This window comes from Pyxicephalus adspersus, chromosome 1 (assembly GCF_032062135.1).
Source record: "Pyxicephalus adspersus chromosome 1, UCB_Pads_2.0, whole genome shotgun sequence".
In the NCBI taxonomy this organism is placed as follows: Eukaryota; Metazoa; Chordata; class Amphibia; order Anura; family Pyxicephalidae; genus Pyxicephalus; species Pyxicephalus adspersus.
The window spans coordinates 3951517-3976703 of NC_092858.1; the positions used below are offsets into that span (position 1 = coordinate 3951517).

General features: G+C 37.0%; 3 protein-coding genes and 1 pseudogene across 3 annotated transcripts; all 4 read right to left on the reverse strand.

Moving 5' to 3' along the window:
* Positions 1-3108: 3108 nt before the first annotated feature.
* LOC140321822 (olfactory receptor 1f45-like) lies at positions 3109-7354 on the reverse strand. Its single transcript, XM_072398603.1, has 2 exons — positions 6534-7354; positions 3109-3262 (listed from the first exon to the last, which is right to left on the reverse strand). The coding sequence occupies exons 1-2, from the start codon at positions 7352-7354 to the stop codon at positions 3109-3111; spliced, it is 975 nt and encodes a 324-aa protein (XP_072254704.1).
* A 4509-nt stretch (positions 7355-11863) lies between these two features.
* LOC140321823 (olfactory receptor 1f45-like) lies at positions 11864-12787 on the reverse strand. Its single transcript, XM_072398605.1, has one exon. The coding sequence runs from the start codon at positions 12785-12787 to the stop codon at positions 11864-11866; it is 924 nt and encodes a 307-aa protein (XP_072254706.1).
* Positions 12788-16790: 4003 nt separating this feature from the next.
* On the reverse strand, positions 16791-17714 carry LOC140321824 (olfactory receptor 1f45-like). The gene has a single exon (XM_072398606.1). It carries the CDS (start codon positions 17712-17714, stop codon positions 16791-16793), a length of 924 nt encoding a protein of 307 aa, XP_072254707.1.
* A 5562-nt stretch (positions 17715-23276) lies between these two features.
* LOC140321825 (olfactory receptor 1f45-like) lies at positions 23277-24199 on the reverse strand (annotated as a pseudogene).
* Between the last annotated feature and the right edge of the window lie 988 nt (positions 24200-25187).

Below are 25187 nucleotides of genomic sequence, written 5' to 3' on the forward strand. Positions count from 1 at the left end.
GGAGATCCCTGTATATTGTGGGAGATCCCTGTATATTGTGAGAGATCCTTGTATATTGTTGGAGATCCTTGTATATCAGTGTTGTCGATTGTGGCCACCACATTAAAAAGCTTAAAATTTGCAATACACATGTGTAAATTCTGCAAAAAATAAACACACCTTTGACTATATATGCTGTTATAGACCTTTTTGGCAGAATTGAATTCCACTATTCCAATATTTCCCAACAGTGTCTGACTTGGTGAAACTTCTGACCACTCCTTCAGGGAAATGTCTTTAGTTACAAGAGGTTTTTGGGTCTCCTTTCATGAGCTACAACATTTCAATCGGATTAAAAATGTTAAAAAATAAATATTGTATTTATTAGTATGTGTTGCTTTTGTATGCATTGCTATATATTGCTTTTTATACATTTCCTTGTCTTGGTATCTTCAGAAGTAAGCCATGTACAGACGATTTTAATGCCTGGAATACATTAGTAATGTGTATAATACTTGACAATATTTTTACCAATGTATTTATCATATATCATTGCAGCCTTCAACATGAGAAATCTGGTCCACTTAAACTACATTTATCCATTTAGTATAAGTAAACAATTTTGTAAATTTTGATTGTAACAGGCCTAAAACCATCTAACAAAACAAGGACTGCGTCATTTCCACTTGGGTCTTTCATGACACTGTCCTTCGGTATATATGTATATTTTTTTCCTATTATTATCCCAACCTGTTCATCCCTTTCTTTCTATCCTTAAATGATCCTCCACCTTCTCAGTGAGGAATCAATTGGTGTTTATGGCAATATAGGATTCCACTTACCATTTCCTGAATGTAGAATGATATCCGTCAGACATTGGCAGCTCTCCATTTATAATGTACGGCTTTATCAGAGAACATGGAGTCACCAGGGAACGTTATACGTCTAAATCTTCCTAATAAATGATGTTGTTAAAACTCTCCTGTGTTTTTGCTCTGATGTTTACCAAGATACCTTTATAAGCACTAAAAATAATACTAATCTAAGCCTCTGAAAACACAAGAACATGTATTCTTTATTGAGAAAACTAAAGGGGTATATGTTACAATTATCTGATATTACAATATATATGATAGATTGAGAAACATAAATCTGAAATGAAGAATAAGGTGGTGGTGGATGAATCGCATCGGATTTCCTATTCTGAATTGTCTCGGGTTGATGTGTCACCAGTCAGATCCAAATCTGGGTTGGACCTTGGTGAACCAACACACCTGAAATAGATCTGGTACATGACTGTAAACATTTGCCAACTAGTACCAATGATTCTTAGGATTCCAATTCAGAATTTTGGATCACCCAGGTTCTCCCATGATAGTCTCCAGTCATGAGGAGCTGTATTAAATCAGGCCCAATCTGCTGAATGCATTAGATCAGCTTGATAAACAGGCAGATGGTTTTGTCTTACATTGAACATTTTACTCTAATGAAGGGTAGGGATAGCAATTTAAATTCCAATAAATGTATGGAGGCCAAAATGTGTTGGATTATTCTGGTCAGTATACCAGCAAATAGGCAAATTTAGGCAAAATTATGTCAAAGGAGACTTTACACTGCCATGGGGCACATGTACCAACTACAAAAATATAAGATATAGCTTGGCTTATATATAGCAGCATCCAATCTTGTGTCATTGCAATGCAAAGGCCATTTTTCAGGTAGGTTTAGTAGCAACATATGCATTTTTAATAAATAGTAATAGGCCTGCTTTGACCAGTGGATAGAAATTAGCTAATAGCTGCTGAGGCTGTCCATGTTCTAATTGTCTTCGCTGACCGATTTCTAACAAACTTTCAAAATGAATTAGGAGAAAGCAGATGTGTAAAACTTTCAAGCAACATGACAGTTTTTATAACCAAGACTTGGCCCAAATACGCTGGAGACACATTGTATAGGCGGATGTTTTATTACAGCCGAAGATAGAATTGTGCAACCGCAGGATATCTTTAATGATCAAGCCTAGGTCAAAAATACAAAATCAAAAAAGACCAATATTTTCCTGAATAATTAGAAGATTTCAGATCATAAAGGAATAGCAGTAAATGTCTATTTTTCCTCTTTACTATGGGTATCGGAAAGTGCAGTCAGTGTAAGAGAGTTCACATGGGGCAGTTCATGTATGCACTGATTTTTCTAATAAACGAGCTTCAGTCACTTGATGCTGAGCAAAAAACAGTCCTCAGACTTTGACCTAGGGTCCTTGATTCTGGATCAGCAACTATAGTCAGTAAACCATGAAAAAACACTAATGCGTCATTCTTGTTGATACCCAAAGACACTCGGAGGCTTTTGTCTGAAAAAAGGCATTTTACAGGAGGGTGGACAGCGACGCTCAGTGTCCCCCATGCCAACCAAGGATGGCGGGAAGAGCAACACGGTCCAAGGGAGCGGTGATGAGGTCGAATTCACCAGCCGTGGCTGCCTGTCGGTTCCAGAAGGTCGGGCTCCCGGGGCAGTTAGTCCCCCAGGGCGTCCCCCGTGCCAAAAAAATGCATTTTGCTAGCTTCCCCAGCAGTGCAAGATTCAGGTCCCCCGAGCAATCCAGACCAAGGGCCTTGGGCATCCAGCCTGGAGGACTTTTTATTTAACAATTAACAGCATTAAAAACTCTCTGTCTCTAATTCTCCACCTATTTATTCAGTTGAACATCCACCTTAATGGAAGCCAAACCCTGTGACTAGCAGACACATCTTACCATTATTTATTAGCTCCTCTCACTCTAGAGCCTGGAACTTGGTAACAGTAGATAGCCAACCACTCATTCACAATGGAGTACCCTAACTTAGAATAATCTAGAACATTTTAACCCTACACACTCCACCTAAAGGGACCTAAATACTAAAATGGCATTACAACTTCTTTAAAAAGAACAGAACAAAATGTCCAGAATAGCTTCTGGTCTATGGCCAGTGTCGTGTGAGGTGGTGCAATACAAGCTCTGGATCTAGAAAAAAAGGAAGGAAAAAAGTTGATGATGTAATTTCTCCCCTTGATGAATCAAGACAAAATATTATTACTTTTGCCACAATTTCATCCCAGCAACAAGACACAAGAAGAGGGCTTATTTGTTTAATAGTGAGAAAAGCATTGTATGATGAGCTTTTTCAGGCTGTTTTTCACGTCTTGGTTCCTTAGGCTGTAGATGAAAGGATTCAGCATTGGGGTGATGATGGTGTAGGCCATGCTAACAATACGATCATACTGGGAAGACTGAAGGTACTTTCTTTCTTTCAGAGAGCATGGAGTCACCAGGGTATTTTATACTTTTTAATGAGTTATGTCTTTGAAATTCTCTTGTGTTTTTGCTCTGATGTTTAACAAGATGAACACTAAAAATAAAACTGATCTAAGTTTCTGAAACTACAAGAAAGTTTATTCTTTCTTGAAAAAAGTAAAATGACTGAATTTTACAATCTATATGATAGATCGAGAGACATAAATATGAAATAAAGAACATTATGGTGGTGCTTGGTGGGAGGGGGTTCTGGTTTTGTATTCTGAGCTGTAAGGTTGATGTGTCAGGGTCACACTTACCTCCTCGCTAAAGTTCCAGTGCCCCTCTCATGAACATGTGGACAGTTCGGACCTCAGGAGCGCCTGCACTTTAAGTTTATTTAGCATTGCCCCTTCTGTTGGCCAATCAATGGCTATTAAGCTGGCATAGACACAGGGCCCAGCATTCAAGTAACATGTCTCCAGACTTCTGCTGAGCCCCCTAGCTCTGCTGAAACATTTCCTCTACAAATATTGGGTAATTGAGTGTTTCCCAGTCCAGCTCCTGTGCTAACCCATTGTTGCCCAGTATGTTGTTTCGCTCTTTATTCTCTTGTGCTCTTCCAGTGCTCACTTTGTCTACAGTGACCCCCGTGTCTCTCGTGCCTCCTGTGTCTCCTCCAGTGTCACCTGTGCCTCCTGTCATTTCCTGTAACTTCCGTGTCTCCCTGTGTTTTCACCATGTTACTGGAGTCTATCCTCTAGATTTCTAATATTGACCCCTGGCTTTGTTCTTGACTTTGTTCCCCTGCTGCCTGCCTTGACTCCAACCTGTCTGACTATTCTCTGCTTGCTGATTGCTGATGCCGAACCGCACACCTGTCCTGCCCACGGTGCTGTGCCTAAAGATGGCAACCTGGCATCATCCTCATGTCTAAAAGCTCTGGAGGAAGAAAGGCCGTTGTTTAGATTCTCTATGATTCTCTGAGCCTTTGCTCTTCTCAGGGCTCACACCATTATTGGGCTATCCATAGCACCTCTACTTGTTCTTTCTCTCCAAGTGTGACATTTACCAGCCAGATCTAACTTTACAAAGCGGGTGTGAATCTGGAAAGGGTCATGAGAAGTTGGCTTTGAGGAACATTGTAGCAGTGACCCTTGGATACAATATGAATTCTGTAAAAAAAGGCAGCTAAGGCTTACAAGAGGTGTGTCTGGGAATTCTACTTACTGTATTAGAAACGTGTGAGCTAAAGATGTTCTCAGATCATCAGGTTACTGAGTAAAGGTCAACTACAACTACAGTGTGATAAAAACTAAAGCCTTGGGTACCAAGAACCTTTGCCTTCAGATCCATCTTCAGAATTGGGCATCCACCTATACTTTGGAAAGAACAATTTATGCTTAGTTAGCAAAACTCTGTATGAATATAAATTGAATGTTTTGTATCTACATATACAGTTAGATCGACCTGAAAGGTTGAAGGTCCAATAGAAGGGATTTTGGAAAGGCTGACCCCTTAAAAATAGAAAGATGGTCTCCTCAAATCGGCAAGTATCTCATGTGGAAGCTGGTTTCCATTAGCCATGGGAAAATATAATCAACACAGATTATATTGTTTCAATGTTTTTATGAACATTGTTTTTAAATATTTTGAATAAAAGCTAATGTTCACATTTTTAAGGATTTTTATTTCCACTTTATATTAATAAATTTTACACATGGTCCAAAGGTTGAGTAAAATGGATTTTTGCTAGAGAAAAAAACTTGGCCGCATGATGTTGCAAATTAATTAATCAGAATTGAAATCATCTTGAACCTTTAGAATTTGCAGTAAATCCAAGGCAACCACAAATCCAAACCTTGAGCCTAATGATAGCTGTATTTAGGATACTTTTACTATATGATATATGATGGATAATATGCAAAGACATGGGGTTGGCAATAGTCTGGTTCATATGGGGTTCTTAAAATTGTATATATAATAATAAATAAATATTCATAAATTTTGTTGTTTAAGGCCCAAAATTAAAAAAAAAATGTTCAACTTGACCGGTTTTGGTGTAGCTGTAACCTAAATGGGACTTTGTTGTATGTAAGGGTGACCCTGTATCTCTGCAAATCACCATTGAGATATCAGTCACATCGGGAGCTCATTGTTTTCAGTGATTTAACTAATTCAAAGATTCTTTTCATACTGATATTGTGAGAATGAAAGGAATGAGAAGACCTACTATAGTAAAACTTTAAAAATAAAAGCAGCAGCTTCATATAAAAATTTGGCTATACCCCCCCACCCCCATAAACATAGAATTTGAAAATTAAACATAAGAAAACATTCAGCATGAACACATATTAATAAGATTATATGTATCACGTTAATCTCACACATTTGTTTATCTACAAATAAAAATAAGTTTATACATTCTTTTTCAGCAACTCGTTCAAACTAAAAACCAATTGACAAGTAACAGTCTTTGCTAATTTTTTATTGCAAAAGCATATAATAATTGCAATTTTTGTTTCAATATACTACTTAGAAATTCAAACAATGGGGCCTTTGACTCAAAAATGCATTTTGCTAGCTTCCCCGGCAGTGCAAGGTTTAGAGCCCTGACCAAGCCAGACCAAGGGCCCTGGGCCATTCAGCCTGGTAGACTCCTCATTTAACAATTAACAGAGTTAACAACTCTCAATCTATAATTCTCCACTTATTTATTCAGTTGAACACCCACCTTAATGGAAGCCAAACCCGTTGACGGGCTAGCAGACAAATTCATAACTTCAGTAATTAGCTCCTCTCACTGTACAGCCTGGAACTTGGTAACGGTAGATAGCCAACCACTCATTCACAATGAAGTACCCTAATTTAATAATCTAGAACATTTTACCCCACACACCCCACTTAAAGGGATCTAAATACTAAAATGTCATTAGACTTCTTTACAAAGAACAGAACAAAATGTCTAGAATAGCTTCTCTACTATGGCCAATGCCGTTTGAGGTGGTGCAATAACAAGCTTTGGATCTGGAAAAAAGTTGATGAGTTAATTTCTCCCCTTGATGAATCAAGTCGAAATGTTATTACTCTTGCCACAAGTTAATCTCAGCAACAAGACACAAGAAGAAGGGTATTTTGTGTAGTTGTGAGAAAAGCATTGTATGATGAGCTTCTTGAGAGTGTTTTTCACGTCTTGGTTCCTTAGGCTGTAGATGAAAGGATTCAGCATCGTGAATGATGGGTGATGATGGTGTAGGCCATGCTAACAATACGATCATACTGGGAAGAGTAGTTTGAGGGAGGATGGAAGTAAATGAAAGTTATTGTACCATAAAAGAGGCAAATCACCATAAGATGGGAAGAACAGGAGGAGAAGGCTTTGCTTCGGTTGCTGCTGGTTTTCGTTTTCATTATAGCCCATCCAATGAGGAGGAATACAAACATAGGAGAAACATAGGAGACGAGAATGAACAGAAATTGAATAATTACAATAATAGAACCTTCGGTGTATATCAGGAGCTGGACTAATGCAGTATTGGAGCAGGACAGTTTGATGAGGAGCGTTGCATCACAGAAGAAGTGCGGGATCAATCTGTCCTCACAGTAAGTTAATTTGGACACATTATAGGTGTGCAATAATGAACGCAGTGCTGCTGCTATCCAACAACTTATAGACAAGATGACCATAAACTTATCATTCATTAATGATGTGTAACGTAAGGGGTTACATATAGCCAGATATCTATCAAAAGCCATGGCTGACAAAAGAAAAATTTCAGTAACCCCCAAAAACACAAAGAAGTACATCTGCAGGAAACAACCAAGGAAGGAGATTGAGGTTCTTCCATGAAGAATGCAGAACAAAAGCTTGGGAACCGTCACTGTAGAGAAATAGACGTCCACTACTGGCAAATTCCCTAAGAAAAAGTACATTGGTGTGTGCAAGTGTGGAGAAAGTTTAATAGAAGTCAGTAAAAGGAAGTTAGCAGTCCATGTGAGGGTGTATATAACCAGAATGGTGGAGAAGAGAGCAGCATGGTTGTAGTGAAGATCTGAGAAGCCCAGAAGAACAAAGCCGGAGGTTAGATTTACTTTTTCCATTGAATATACATTGAGTAGGTGTCACCTTTACTGCAGAATGGTATAAGTGGACATCCAGTTTCCTTCCATTTAGAGATATTCAGTATGCTCTGTTGTGCCGTTACTGATTATGATGAGCAGCAAGACAAATTATCTTCAATATTCTACATAGATTATATTTCCATGGGATATCAAAACTTTAAGTGATTTCCAATCTGAGCAACCTAACACCTTGACCAAAACAAAAGGGTGAATTCCATAGATTTCTCTATTTAAAATTCTGAAAGAAGTAAAAGTAATTGTCCATAAAAGTTCCTAAAAATCATCATCTATAGAATGAAGAAGAGAACAGCAGGGTTGTAGTAAATAGGATCAATGAACCCAGAAGAACAATGCTGGAGGTTGGATGGACTTTTTATATTACAATATGGAATTTAATGGAAGTCATAGGCTGAACTCCAGGTTAAAAAAGCATTATTGAAACTTATCTCAAAATGCAGATGGACCCAAGTGGACTTGCCTAGGCACCCCGAAACCCAGGTTGCATGAAAATATTATCAGCTTTATTAGTTCTTGGCATAGACCTGCTCCCTTCTTATTTCCTTTATTATTGTTTGATAGTTAGACCATCTATTATAGTTTTATGTTGGTATTAAGTGTTCATTTCTAGTTGGGTTATTCATAACACTGTCCTTCAGTACATTAAATCCCATTGATATCCCAACCTGTTAATCCTTTTTTTGAGTGTTTGAAGGATCTTCTACGTCCTCAGTGGTCTAAGTCTACTGTTTGTTATGGCAATATTGGATTCCACCTACCATGTACTGAAGGTACTTTCTTTCTTTCAGAGAGCATGGAGTCACCAGGGTATTTTATACTTTTTAATGAGTTATGTCTTTGAAATTCTCTTGTGTTTTTTCTCTGATGTCTAACAAGATGAAAACTAAAAATAAAACTAATCTAAGTTTCTGAAAATACAAGAAAGTTTATTCTTTCTTGAGAAAAGTAAAATGACTGAATTTTACAATCTATATGATAGATCGAGAGACATAAATATGAAATAAAGAACATTATGGTGGTGGATGGTGGGAGGGGGTTCTGGTTTTGTATTCTGAGCTGTAAGGTTCATGTGTTAGGGTCACACTTACTTCCTGGCTAAAGTTCCAGTGCCTCTCTCATGAACATGTGGACAGTTCGGACCTCAGGAGCGCCTGCACTTTAAGTTTATTCAGCATTGCCCCTTCTGTTGGCCAATCAATGGCTATTTAGCTGGCATGGACACAGGGCCCAGCATTCAAGTAACATGTCTCCAGACTTCTGCTGAGCCCCCTAGCTCTGTTGAAGCATTTCCTCTACAAATATTGGGTAATTGAGTGTTTCCCAGTCCAGCTCCTGTGCTAACCCATTGTTGCCCAGTCTGTTGTTTTGCTTTTTATTCTCTTGTGCTCTTCCAGTGTTTTCCTTTTGTCTACAGTGACCCCCGTGTCTCTCGTGCCTCCTGTGTCCCCTGCATTCCCCTGCGTCTTTGGTGACCCCTGTGACCCCTGTGCCTCCTGTCATTTCCTGTATCTTCCGTGTCTCCCTGTGTTTTCACCATGTTACTGGAGTCTATCCTCTAGATTTCTAATATTGACCCCTGGCTTTGTTCTTGACTTTGCTCCCCTGCTGCCTGCCTTGACTCCAACCTGTCTGACTATTCTCTGCTTGCTGATTGCTGATGCCGAACCGCACATTGTCCTGCCCACGGTGCTGTGCCTAAAGATGGCAACCTGGCAACATCATCATGTCTAAAGGCTCTGGAGGAAGAAAGGCCGTTGTTTAGATTCTCTGAGACTCTCTGAGCCTTAGCTCTTCTCAGGGCTCACACCATTATTGAGCTACCCATAGCACCCCTACTTGTTCCTTCTCTCCAAGTGTGACATTTACCAGCCAGATCTAACTTTACAAAGAGGGTGTGAATCTGGAAAGGGTCATGGGAAGTTGGCTTACAGGAACATTGTAGCAGTGACCCTTGGATACATTATGAATTCTGTAAAAAAAAGGCAGCTAAGGCTTACAAGAGGTGTGTCTGGGAATTCTACGTACTGTATTAGAAACATGTGAGCTAAAGATGTTCTCAGATCATCAGGTTACTGAGTAAAGGTCAACTACAACTACAGTGTGATAAAAACTAATGACTTGGGTACCAAGAACCTTTGCCTTCAGATCAATCTTCAGAATTGGGCATCCACCTATACTTGGAAAGAACAATTTATGCTTAGTTAGCAAAACTCTGTATGAATATGAATTGAATGTTTTGTATCTACATATACAGTTAGATCAACCTGAAAGGTTCACAGGGATCTAGATTCTGAATGAGCATTCGTTGACCAATGGGCCAATATTTAGACAAGCCGCTTTTTACCATTATTGTAAAGGGACCTTTATGGGGCAAATGATGGTTTGGGGGAGGTTGAAGCTCCAGATTTTCTGTGTTGATTATATTTTCCCATGGCTAATGGAAACCAGCTTCCATATGAGATACTTGCTGATTTGAGGAGACCATCTCAATGTTTTTATGAACATTGTTTTTAAATATTTTGAATAAAAGCTAATGTTCACATTTTAAGGATTTTTATTTCCACTTTATATTAATAAATTTTACACATGGTCCAAAGGTTGAGTATTATGGAGTTTTGCTAGCGAAAAAAAACTTGGCCGCATGATTTTGCAAATGAATTAATCAGAATTGTAAATCATCTTGAACCTTCAGAATTCGCAGTGAATCCAAGGCAACTACAAATCCAAACCTTGAGCCTAATGATAGCTGTATTTAGGATACTTTTACTATATGATATATGATGGATAATATGCAAGGACATGGAGTTGGCAATAGTCTGGTTCATATGGGGTTCTTAAAAGAAATATATATATAAATATTCATAAATTTTGTTGTTTAAGGCCCAAAATTTAAAAAAAAAAGTTTAACATGACCGGTTTTGGTCTAGCTGTATCTCAAATTTACCTTTGAGATATCAGTCACATAGTGAGCTCATTGTTTTCAGTGATTTAACTAACAAAGTTTCCTTTCATACTGTTATTGTGAGAATGAAAGGAATGAGAAGCCCTACTATAGTATAGTATATATACAAATATGGCTATACCCCTCACCCCATAAACATATAATTTGAAAATTAAACTTCAAGTTGATCTCTCACATTTGTTTACCTACAAATAAATATAAGTTTATACATTCTTTTTAAGCAACTAGATCAAACTAACATCAACCAACTGATAATGTAACGGTCATGTTCTTTGCTATGCTTTTATTGTAAAAAACACATATTAATTGAAATTCCTTTTCAATACACTACTTAGAAATTCAAACAATGGGGGTTATTTGCATTCAGTTGTCACCATATTGGGGCCTTTTTTATCCCTCCAATACCAACAATCAGGCTTTTTTCTACCATTGATACCATTGATTGCTTCTCCATCACTAATGTAAAAGATAATGGATTACACACTCCCGACCCCTGCACTCCTGTTTTGCTGTACATGAAATATTTCTGACCACTACAAACTGTATGTTCTGATGTATATTAGATACTTCTGACCCCTGTACTCTGTATGTTCCGATGTACATTAGATATTTCTGACCCCTGCACTCTGTATGTTCTGATGTACACTGCACTCTGTATGTTCCAATGTACATTATATACTTCTGACCCCTGCACTCTGTATGTTCTGATGTACATTAGATACTTCTGACCCTTGCACTCTGTTTGTTTTGCTGTACGTTAGATACTTCCGACCCCTGCACACTGTATGTTATGTTAAAGTTTTTTCATTGCTTACGAAATTACTGTGACTTCCTGTTGACAAACAACATGCTGCAACCTCTGGTCATCCTGACTGTCCTCATAAAGGCCAGTCTCTGTGTTGTATATGTTTACCTGTCATTATCAGAGCTCAACAGCTGCTTTATGACCATGGCAATTCTGTGCCATCAGGAGATTTATTTCTACACATGGTAATGTATCACTTAAAGTCTAACAGAAAAAATTGGATTACTAAACCAACAAATTACAGTATGATATAAAAATGAAGGTGTTAAAGTACAACTTAGTGCTCCACATTGTAGGCTGGATTTGCAAAGAAAACTTTCTATCTTGGGGGTCTTGGAGAGGTCATCCAGTTAGAAGGTTTTTAGGTGTAAACAATCCTTGTCTGAGCCTCTGTAGATAATAACATAGGACTGTGTTCTTTGCATATTTTCTTTCTCATCTCAGAAATGTGGAAGGTAAGATATTCTTGGATGTCAGGCACTTGTTGGAAAAAGATATGGAGGCCCAGATAGTAGCACGCAGATGTCCATTCCAGAACATACTGTGAGGGCAGAGTTTTGGTTTCAGATATCAGTCCACCAGGAAAATCTAAGCTGTGCATAGTTTAGCATATTGTGATAAAGAATTGGCAAAAAGGTTTAGTTTTTAGATAAAGAAGACATCTTACAGATAAAGAAGGAAAGAAATCCTAATAAATTTCGACTCAATAAATTGGAAAGCATTGTATGATAATTTTCTTTAAAGCTTGTTTCACATCTTGGTTCCTTAGGCTGTAAATAAAAGCATTCAGCATTGGTGTTATGATGGTATAGGCCATGCTAACCATGCGGTCATACTGGGAGGCGTAGTTTGAAGGTGGGCGAAAGTAAATGAAGATGACGGTACCATAGAAAAGGCAAATCACCATGAGATGAGAAGAACAGGAAGAGAAAGCTTTTATACGGCTGCTTCTGGTCTTCATTTTTACGATAGCCCTTCCAATGAGCACATAAGAGATGACTACAAAAAGAAATGGGATAGAAACAATCATAGAACCTTCAGTGTATATGAAGATCTCAGCAAATGTAGTACTGGAACAGGACAGTTTAATGAGAGGTGTCACCTCACAGAGGTAATGAGGGATCAATCTGTCCTCACAGTAGGATAATTGTGACACATTATACGTGTGCAGTAATGAATGTGGAGCTCCAACCAACCAGCAACTACCACTCAGTATGAACATAACCTTATCATTCATCATTGATGTGTAGTATAACGGGAAACATATAGCCAAATATCGATCAATTGCCATGACTGATAGAAGAAGACTATCAGTAAAGCCAAGAAACATGAAGAAGAACATCTGCAAGAAACAACCAAGGAAGGAGATTGAGGTTCTTCCGTGAAGAATGCAGGACAGAAGCTTGGGAACCGTCACTGTAGAGAAGGAGATGTCCACTACTGATAGGTTCCCTAAGAAAAAATACATTGGTGTGTGCAACTGCGGAGAAATCATTATGGAACTTATTAAAAGTAAGTTGGAAATCCATGTGAGGGTGTATACAACCAGAATGGTGGAGAAGAGAGCAACATGGTTGTAGTGAAGATCTGAGAAGCCCAGAAGAACAAAGCCCGAAGATAGATTCATTCTTTTAATCAAAATTCACATAGATCACAATGAGTATTTTACAAGTTCTCCAAATTCTCTGAATATGTTTGCACAGTCACTTTTTTATACCGATCCTGCCAATGGACATGATAAACAATACTTTATATGACTGTTTTATGCATTTATTATTTTACTTTTGCATTAAAGAAGTTTTGAAACAATCTAAACCAAATCATTTCCTTTGGAAAACCAATTCACATTTCTATTCTTTATGCAGTACAATGTATATGTGTAATTAACAGTGATATTTATATTCCAAGCTCTTAGGTCTCCCAAATTGCCTGTAGACTCCTATAGTCTGGTTTCCCATGCATTCAGATTCTGTGCTAGAGGCCTGGTCCCTTCCTCATCTTTACCTTTCTAAACACCAGACAATTCATCATCGTGTGAAGGGAGCAAGAAAAACATGACCCAGAGGTCCATGTATTTTACTTCTTAGTGTTTTGATTGTTACCTTCCAATCTATAACATGATCATACAAGATCTCATATTAATTAGTTAATTAGATTTTTTATGTAAGATCAGCAATAACAGAATGTTTTATATTTGTAGATATTCAAAAGATCTACAATAGTCAGTACAAAATGTATACAATGATGTGATACCAAATTGAATTGGACTGATACCACTATTTATACTAATTTATATTTATGTGAATGGCCTCCACCTACCCAAGTTTATTTCAAAGCCCCTAAATATAGCATTGTCACCCACATAAATGTGGAGTTGTTGGCCACCCATGGAAACATGCCCCAATGGAAGAAAATAATGAAAAAGCATGCTTTTTCTGTAAATCAAAGGTAAATATATTGTAAACATTGTAGGAGAGGTAGGATGTGACAAATTACCTTGGATTTGAATGTTTAGCATCCCAGTACCTTATTCTAACAGGATTTGATCTCCACTTTTCCACTTTTACAATAAATGATTTGTTAAGTGGTAACATACATAAGTTAGATGTGGTGCCGAGTTTTACAATTGTCCCTAGTACATAAAAAAAAGAAAATTCTCTATTACTCTCCAATAATTAATATATCAATATTTTTATCAATATTGGGTTTCTTGTGCCACTTACCAGATCCTGAAATAGGGCAAAGATTTACCAGTCATAGGTAGCTCTCAATATATAATACATAGCTTCATTTCTTTTACAGAACTGGATGTCACCAGGGAACTTTGGATTTCATAATTATGCTTTTAGAATTGTCTTGTCTAAGTGTCTTTACCAAGGAGAATTGTAATGACTACAAATATTTAAAATAATATGATCTATTTTTCTATAATATTTTTTCTATATTATTTTGCCTATATATATATATATATATATATATATATATATATATATATATATAAATGTATAGTAAATTGTTTTCTCAATGAAAATGAAATTTCAATAATATAATGAATGAGGCCACGACTGTCCAACTTCAGTTCTCGATGACCACAAAAAAGACAGGATTTTCATGAAAAAAGTAATTTTTTCTTCATAAACTGCACCTTCAAAGATTCACTGCTTTTAGAGAAATATCAAAATGTTTGTAAATCTTGGCCTTCGGGGAACGGACAGCCCTGATTAAAGCTCTAAACAATGGACAGAAATGGTAAAAAGACCAAAATTATGTGGACATCCCTCCAGGTGATTGCAAGAGTTTGCATTGAAAGGTATTGTTATTAGGCAACTTTCTGGTTAAACTATGGAAAAGCCCAATTTTATTACAGCATGACTGGACCCAATTTGACTGGGACAACTCTATAAAAGTATGGTTTGAGGAATGTGGTGTGGAGGAACTCAAATGTCCTACAAAGAGACCTGACCAACAATACTGAACATCTTTGAGATTAAATTGAACATAGATTGTGAGTCAAGTTTTCTTTTCCATCATTGGTACCTAACCTTGCTCAGTACTTAAATGAGCACAAATTCCCATAAATACTCCAAAATTCTGTGTAAAGCCTTTGCAGGACAAGAAAAGGAAGAACAGAATTTCCATATTCATGGCCATGAAATGGAATGACCAACAAGCTTACTTTGATGTGATGATCTAGTAGCATTACACACAACTTCTTCTACTATTGTTCATACTTCTGAGGCTCAATCCCATTTCTAGGAATCCCTAGGATAACACAAATTTTGACCCAGGTTCCCTTTTGAAATAGAAACCCAAGTTAATGCCCATAAGGCAGCACGGTGGCTCAGTGGTTAGCACTCTGGCCATTACAGTGCTGGGTCCCAGGTTTGAATCTCGGCCAGGACGCTATCAGTTTCTGTGGGCTTCCTCCCGCATTAGATTGTATTGACATATGACAATGGTAGGGACTTTAGATTGTGAGCTCCTTTGAGGGACAGCCAGTGACATGACTATGGATATTGTAAAGCCCTGCGTAATATGTCGGCACTATATAATAATATATTACTAGTGTAATAATAATAATAAGGTAGGCCTCTAAGTCTCCCATCATGACAGAACATAGCTTTAATAAATGTTTCCATTTGCTAAAGTAAAACCACATGGTACGTCTCTAGGCCTTTTAACATTTGGTGAACAACTTATTTCTCCTTCAGCATTTACAATATTCCTGTCTGTTAACAAATTTTAGACTCCAGGTAATAAACTTTAGTTTAACCCAAGTATATAAGGATGCAAGCTTTTAATATCCATTTAAAACTTATATTCAGGCTTTATACATTGTTTGAAGCCCAAAGATGGAATGGGTTTCTTTAAGCATGCATCTTTACCTTAAATGTAATATTTCCATATATCCAAATGTAAGCTTTCCATCAAATAACATCCTTAAAATTGAATAAAATGTATTTATTTAAACATACAAAGAAAAACATTTCTATTATCTTCTACAAATATACAAAGGAAATATATCCAGTTTCAATTTCAGTTTCGGACGTGGCACCAATGTGTCACAAAATTTTCATGGTAGATGAAAAAGGTATTTATATTGAATTTGCCAATTAGGAGTATTACCTTTATTGCTACTAATTGCTGATATTTCACTTAATTACTAGTCACAGTATGGCAAAACAGAATTTTTACACCGAAATAGTAAAAATTTGCATATTCATAACTAAAACTAATGGGTGTGTGATTTCACTGGTTAATAGGTAAATTATCAATATTAGGGGACATTTTTATTGGGGACATCAATGATAAAAAAGTCTGTGTATAACTGGAACTAATTGTTGTGTTTTTCCTTGGTTAACAGTCACAATATCAGAAAACAGATACATTTCCACACAACAATGATTTTAATTTGTGAATATTAACCAGGTAAAGTCACAGCAATTGGTTCCAGTTATACACAGTCATTTGTTTCTATTGTTACTTGTATTTTTGTTTTTTGCAAAATTAGTGGTGATCCTAATTAAAAAAATGGATTTAGACTGCTCCATTGCTGTCCAAAGTTTGTGAAATTGAGTAAGGAAAAAATAGTGATTTTTCACCATGCCTGTGCATAACTAGATTCAATTGCTCCTATATTTCCTCCACCTAAGCTCTTCGGGGCAGGGTCCTCTCCTCCTCTTGTGTCACTGTCTGTATCTGTCTGCCATTTGCAACCCCTATTTATGTACATCACTGAGTAATATGTTGGGGCTATATAAATGCTGTTTATTATTAATTGCTGTGTTGTTGCTTGGCTAACAGTCACAATATAGGAAAACAGACCAATTTCAACACAACATTTTCATCATGTGACTGATAACAAAGTTAAAACAATTAACATGACTGTTAACCAAGTAAAATCACATTAATTAGTTCTAGGTATAAGCCGTCTTTTTTTACCACTGTTGAATTTTCCCTGTCTTTTTTTTTTTTTTTGCACAATTAGATGTGATTCTTGTTTTGTGGTATATGGTATTATTGGATGACAGTTGTACATGGATCAGCATATTGTGAATGGGCAGGAAGGTTTAGTCTTCAGATTCAGAAGACAATGCAAGAAAGAAATCCTGATAAATTCCAAATCCAACTCAAAAAATTGGAAAGCATTGTATGATGAGTTTCCTCAGAGCTTGTTTCACATCTTGGTTTCTTAGGCTATAAATAAAAGCATTTAGCATTGGTGTAATGATGGTATAGGCCATGCTAACCATGCGGTCATACTGGGAAGAGTAGTTTGAAGGTGGGCGAAAGTAAATGAAGATGACGGTACCATAGAAAAGGCAAATCACCATGAGATGAGAAGAACAGGAGGAGAAGGCTTTGCTACGGCTGCTTCTGGTCTTCATTTTTACGATAGCCCTTCCAATGAGCACATAAGAGATGACTACAAAAAGAAATGGGATAGAAACAATCATAGAACCTTCAGTGTATATGAAGATCTCAGTGAATGTTGTACTGGAGCAGGACAGTTTAATGAGAGGTGTCACATCACAGAGGTAATGAGGGATCAATCTGTCCTCACAGTAGGATAATTGTGACACATTATACGTGTGCAGTAATGAATGTGGAGCTCCAACCAACCAGCAACTACAACTTAGTATGAACATAACCTTATCATTCATCATTAATGTGTAGTATAATGGGAAACATATAGCTAAATATCGGTCAATTGCCATGACTGATAGAAGAAGACTATCAGTGGTGCCAAAAAACATGAAGAAGAACATCTGCAGGAAACAACCAAGGAAGGAGATTGAGGTTCTTCCGTGAAGAATGCAGGACAGAAGCTTGGGAACCGTCACTGTAGAGAAAAAAATGTCTACTACTGACAGGTTCCCTAAAAAAAAATACATTGGTGTGTGCAACTGCGGAGAAATCATTATGGAACTTATTAAAAGTAAGTTGGAAATCCATGTGAGGGTGTATATAACCAGAATGGTGGAGAAGAGAGCAACATGGTTGTAGTGAAGGTCTGAGAAGCCCAGAAGAACAAAGCTGGAGGTTAGATTCATTCTTTTTATCAAAATTCATATGGAATAAATTCAAATACAACAAGTAACTTACAAGTTCTCCAAATTCTCCGAATATGTTTGCACAGTCGCTAATTTTTATACCCATCCTGGCAATGGACATGAAGAACAATACTTTATATGACTGTTTTATGCATTTATTATATAATTTTTGCATTAAAGAAGATTTGAAAAAATATAAACCAAATAATTTCCTTTGGAAAACCAATTCACATTTCTACTCTTCATGCAATACAATGTTATTGTGTAATTAACAGTGATATTTATATTCCAAGCTCTGATATCTTTAAAATTGCTTGTGGACTCCTATAGCCTAGTTTCTCAGGCATTCAAATTCTGTGCTAGTGGCCTGGTCCCTTCCTTATCTTTTCCTTACTAAACACCAGATAATTCACTCATCACAGTTTAAAGGTCTATGGGAGCAAGCCAAATACATGACCCAGAGGTCCATGTATTTTACTTCTCAGTGTTCTGATTTTCACCTTCAAATCTATAACATGACCATATTAATCTTATATTCATTTGTTCTTTGAAATTTCCAAGTAAGGTTTCTTTTTTTTTATCTTTATCTTTCATATTTTGGTATTTTACCTGGGGGACCAAGTTAAGTATTGGACTCCCCATATGGTATGCAAAACGTGAGTAGAGTGTCTACGTCAATTGAAAACTAACAAGTTTGAAATTTGGTGTACCTATGGTATGGTGGGAGCCCAAAAATCATCATAATGATTGCTATTTTTTGTGCTGTGAATGTAAAAAGTTTCACACCTTACAAGAAAAACAAGTGGGAGTGCCCTGATTTGGAATCAGCAAGACGACCCGTGCTGCATGGTGCTGATGTTCCCATACCAGTGTTCAGTACACTCCCCGATATTCCTGTTTCTAACATGGAGGATATACAGGGTTTGCAGTGTAATCCAGGAGTTAGCAGTCTAAGTCTGTCAAAACAAGCATCTGAACTTTTAGCATTCAGGCTAAAATAAAAGAACTGTCTGAGACCGGAAGTTAAAAACATGGTTTATAGGACAAGAAAAGTGACACTTCTACCATATTTCAGTGAAGATGGAGACTTTGTGTACTGTTGTAACATCCCTGGACTACTAGCCCATATGGGAGGACCAGAATACCGAGCAGAAGACTGGCGGCTTTTCATAGACAGTTCCATTCGAAGTTTGAAATCTGTTTTACTGCATAATGGCAACTGCTATGCATCAATTCCAATTGGTCTCTCAACAAAACTTGAAGAATATGAAAATATCCAAATAGTTATACAAAAGCTTTGCTATCATGAACATCAATGGTCCATATGTGTTGATTTAAAAATTGTGAACTTCCTACTTGGACACAAAGTGTATACACAAAGTTCCTATGTTTTATCTGCTTGTGGGATAGTAGAGCAAAGCAGGATCACTGGGAAAAAGTGACATGGCCTCCAAGAGAAAACATGAAAAAAGGAGCAGAGAACATCATTACCAAGCCAATGGTTGACAATGAAAAAATCATTCTCCCTCCACTACACATAAAGTTGGGATTAATGAAGCAATTTGTTTGAGCTCTGAACAAGGACGGTGATTACTTCAAATACATTTATGGATTCTTTTCTGGGTACTAAAAAATTAAAAGCAGGAATCTTTTGTAAGCCGTGTACTGGGGGCTTTCTAGGATACAGCGAAGTCACGAACAGAGAACACAACACGGATGCCAGCTCATATAAAAACGTACTTTACTGCGTAATATTACAATAAACAAAATTCCAAACAATAACACAAATGAAACACATTAAATACATAAAGAGAACAAAAATTCCATATTCATGGCCATGAAATGGAATGTCCAACAAGCTTACATTGATGTGATGGTCTGTTAGCATTACACACTATTTCTTCCACTAGTTCATACTTCTGAAGCCCAATCTCATTATAAGGAATCCCTACGAGAACAAAAATCTGGATCCAGGTTCTCTTTTTAAAGGGAAACCCAAGCTATATATTATTACACATTATTTATATAGCACCAACATATTACACAACGCTGTACAAGTCCATAGTCATGTCACTAGCTGTCCCTTAGAGAAGCTCACAATCCAACGTTTACCTACCTACCTACCATAGTAATATGTCTTTACACAATCTAAGGTCAATTTTTTGGGGGAAGCCACTAAACCCAAGTGCATGTTTCTGAATTGTGGGAGGAACCCGGAGTACCTGGAGGAAACCCATACAAACACGGAGAGAACCTGCAAACTCCATGCAGATCATTTCCTGGCCGAGGTTCAAACCTGGGACCTAGCGCTGCAAAGACCGGAGTGCTACCTCCGAGCCTGACCTTAAGGCAGACCTCTAAGTCTCCCATCCTGACAGAATATAGCTTGATTAAATATTTCCATTTGTAAAACCATATTAAATGCTCACATGGCATGTTCCGGGGCCTTTTACCATTTTAGTGAACAACTTATTTCTCCTTCAGCATTTGCAATATTCTTGTCTGTTAACAAATATCAGACTCCAGGTAATAAACTTCATTGTTAAACCCAAGCATATAAGGATGCAGTCTTTTAAGATCCCTTTATACCTTATATTCAGGCTGTATTCATTGTTTGAAGCCCAAAGAAGGAATCCATGGGTTCCTTTGAGCTTGAATCTTTACTTTGAAATTATTATTTGTAAATATCTAACTGTAAGCTTTGTATCAAGTCACATTCTTAAAGTTGAACAAAATCTATTTATTTAAACATTTAATGAGAGACACATCTATTATCTTGTAAATATGCAAAGGAAATACATCCAGTCTCACTTTCAACTCGTTTCGCAGAATCTGCTTTTAGGAGTTTTGAGACTGGCATCAGAGTTCCACTGGTATCCATAGGTGGCCCAAACTTTTCTCTATATATATTGTAAAAAGAAAAGCCAAGGTGAAATTCTTCAGCATCTCCAAATCATTAAACATTTGTCTGATTTTGTTCTCTATGCAGGAATGCTTCTATATTGGGTTAAATGTATCGTGCACAGGGCTGAGGAGAGCACTGTCTTTTTGTATATATGCAAATATTACAGTACAGAATTGGACATGGTACCAATGTGCCACAATTGTTTATGGTAGATGAAAAAATGTATTTATGTTAATTTACCAATTAGGAGTATTACCTAAATTGCTACTAACTGCTGTGATTTCACTTAATTACTAGTCACAATATAAGAAAACAGAAACATTTATATACCACAATGGTAAAAAAAATAGCTTTTGCATACCTAAAACTAAGGGGTGTGATTTCACTGGTTAATAGCTAAATTATCAAAAATAGGGGACATTTTTGCACAACAATGAAAAAAAATATATATAATTAGAACCAATTGTTCTGTTTTCGCTTGGTTAACAGTCACAATATAAGAAAACAGACACATTTCTACACAATGATGATTTCAATTTGTGATTGTTAACCAAGTAAAGTCACAGCAATTGGTCCCAGTTATACACGGTCATTTGTCCCTATTGTTGCTTGTTTGTTTGTTTTTTTTTGCACAATTAGAGGTGATACTAATTCAAAAAATTGATTCAGACTGCCCCATCGCTGTCCAACGTTGCTGAAATCGGCTAAGGAAGTAGTTTTCAGTGATTTTTTACCATGTCTGTGTATAACTAGATTCAGTTGCTCCTATTGAGCCTGATTCATCAAGCAAAATCGGAAGATTGCTCGTGTGCGCGTATTTGCAATTCGGCTTAGGACCCCTTAAACCTATTTATTAACCAAATTTCAGCCACCAAGAATATGCTGGCGTATTCTCCAGACATTTATTACCGGAAATGATCTGGGGCTTCGAGGCGCCCATCTCCGGCAGCTTGACACTAGCGAGCTTGCATTCTGTCCCTAAAAAATCATTCTTTCAAATGGCACAAATCTTACAGTTAACCCTAAATAAAAATGTATGATGTGTGCAAATGTTTTAAACATATATATTAGCTTAGAAATAAGCATATTTAAATGACCCAATATTTTCAGGTTCAGAAAGAGTTAACTGATTTCAGCTGTCTACATAGACGAATGCCTAAATGCTTACGATGCCCGACCCGAGGATTAGCCTGGTGATAAATCCCTGAGTACTCTGGCAGGCGAGACCTCCCTTTTGCCAGTGGACTAGATCATCCACCCTAATTCTTATTTGCTTCTTTAGATATCTATCCATATATATATATATACATATATACATAGATATATATATATACATATCTATCTCTATATATCTATATATATATTGTGACACCAAGGCAGGATTTGAGGTGGAAGGGAGATATATTTGCCCAAGATTCCTCTCTTATGAGATAAATTTGCTGAAAGCTTGGTTTTGAGCTGACAGGGAGAAGGCCTCCAGCTGATAGACATGGACGTCTGATGTATAGTAAGTGCCGGACAGGCAAGGTTTTCTTTTGCTGTTTTGTTATTTTGTCTGCAACCTTCAATAAACCTGGCTGCAAGCCAGCTTAAGGCTGAAACCTCAGTGTGTGATCTGAGTTGGATGAACCAGACAAGTGTCCTTTGACTCCAGCAAAGGCGATCCTGAGCATAACCCGCATAACCCCTCACAATATATATATCTATATATATATATATATATATATATACACACATATATAGATATACGATACATATATAAATATAAATACATGTATAGATATCTATAATAAATATATAAATACATATAAATAGTATAAAGATATGAAAAGATATATATTGTCACAGATCCCTGCAGGTCCAGGGGATCTGTGCTTTATTCTTGCTCACCCTCCTTCTTTCTCACCCACCATCTCTGCCTCTGGATCCAACACTCTGCATACTTCCTGTTCCAAGTCAGGTGATTTTCTGTCAGCTGCTCCCTTGCCTCAGAGAACCAGGGTATTCTGCAGATGCACTCCCTCTGTTGGCAAACATCTGAATAACATCTAAGATTATCTCAGCAACAGCACTCCCTCTGCTGGTGGGACTGATGTCCGTGGCTCACTTGATCCAAGCCCATCACCTGACATTCCCTTCTTAAGGAAGTGACCTGGCAACAGGAAGTTGCCTGAACAAGGAGTTCCTTTGGCTCTGCTTCCAGGGTCCTCTCCTCCTCCTGTGACACTGTCTGTATCTGTCTGCCATTTGCAACCCCTATTTAATGTAGAGCAAGTAATGTGTTGGCGCTAAATAAATACTGTTTAATAATAATTGTTGTGTTTTGCTTGGTATATAGGAAAACAGACCAATTTCAACACAACTTTCAATTTGTGACCGATAACTATATCACAAAAATTAACATGACTGTTAACCAAGTAAAATCACATCAATTAACTCTAAGTATACACCGTCTTTTTTTTTTTGCACTGTTGCATAGAAATTTCTGTCTTTTTTTTTGCACAATTAGATGTGAAACTTATTTTGTGGTATATGGAATACTTGGATGACAGTTGTGCATGGATCAGCATATTGTGATAAAGAATTCTGAATGGGCAGGAAGGTTTAGTCTTCAGACACTGAGCAAGGAAGAAATCCTAATAAATTCCAAATCCAACTCAATATATTGGAAAGTATTGTATGATGAGTTTCTTCAAAGCTTGTTTCACTTCTTGGTTCCTTAGGCTGTAAATAAAAGCATTCAGCATTGGTGTTATGATGGTATAGGCCATGCTAACCATGCGGTCATACTGGGAGGTGTAGTTTGAAGGTGGGCGAAAGTAAATGAAGATGATGGTACCATAGAAAAGGCAAATCACCATGAGATGAGAAGAACAGGAGGAGAAGGCTTTGCTACGGCTGCTTCTGGTCTTCATTTTTACGATAGCCCTTCCAATGAGCACATAAGAGATGACTACAAAAAGAAACGGGATAGAAACAATTATAGAACCTTCAATGTATATAACGAGCTCAGCAAATCTAGTACTGGAGCAGGACAGTTTAATGAGAGGTGTCATGTCACAGAAGAAGTGAGGGATCAATCTGTCCTCACAGTAGGATAATTGTGATACATTATACGTGTGCAGTAATGAATGTGGAGATCCTGCAAACCAGCAACTACCACTTAGTATGAACATAACCTTATCATTCATCATTGATGTGTAGTGTAATGGGAAACATATAGCCAAATATCGATCAATTGCATGACGGATAGAAGAAGACTATCAGTGAAGCCAAGAAGCATGAAGAAGAACATCTGCAAGAAACAACCAAGGAAGGAGATTGAGGTTCTTCCGTGAAGAATGCAGGACAGAAGCTTGGGAACTGTCACTGTAGAGAAAAAAATGTCTACTATTCACAGGTTCCCTAAGAAAAAGTACATTGGTGTGTGCAACTGCGGAGAAATCATTATGGAACTTATTAAAAGTAAGTTAGCAGTCCATGTGAGGGTGTATATAACCAGAATGGTGGAGAAGAGAGCAACATAATTGTAGTGAAGATCTGAGAAGCCCAGAAGAACAAAGCCGGAGGTTAGATTCATTCTTTCCATGAAAATTCATATATAATAGATGAATTAAAAGTTCTCCAAACTCTTTTTTGTTTATTATTATAATGATCCTGGCGAAGGACATGAAGAACAATACTTTATATGACTGTCTTTATGCATTATTTATTTATTTTTTTGCTAGTAGAACTTTTTGAAACAATCTAAAAGGGAGCATATCTTTGGAAAGCCAATACCTATTTCTACTTTTCATACAATACAATGTCATTGTGTAATATACAGTGAATATTTAAAGTGGTAGAGGCTGTGGCCTGGTCTCTTACCCATCTTTACCTTATTAATCACCACTCATCACAGTGTAAAGCACTAAGCCAAAAACTTAACCATGTATTTTATTTTCAGCATTCTGATTTTCACATTTAAGGCTATAGCATGACCATATAAAGTCTCATATTTGTTAAGTCTTCTTTTTTGCAAGCTTGTGACCACAACTGTACTGTATTGCTCGCTATTGTTTAGCTTGGGGGAAAAAATGTTTCTTGATCTAGGCTCTAGGTAGGATTGGGTTGGAAACCAAATTCAAATTCTACTCAATTTTGTCTGTTTCTACAATAACAAATGTAATTAAATTCCATAATATCACCAATTATACTGATTTTTTCTAGCTTTCTATGAGCTCTGCAGGCTATTTCTTGAACCTCATGGCTTAGTTTTTGCTCTGATGTGCATTGTCAACTATAGAGAGGTGGCACCTTCCCAAATCATGTCCAATCAATGTAATTTACTTGGGTGACTCCAATCAAGTTGCAGAAACATCTCAGTGATAATCAAAAGAAATAAGAGACACCTGGGCTAAATTTGAAGTGTTTCTGCAAAATGTGTAAATACTTTATGAAAATGTGAAGTTTTAGTTTTTTCTTTTTAAATGAACTTAAAAAATTGTCTAAAATTTTGTTTTCACCTTGTCATTATGGGGTACTGAGCATAGATGAATGAGAATAAAATAAAGAATTTAAACGACTGT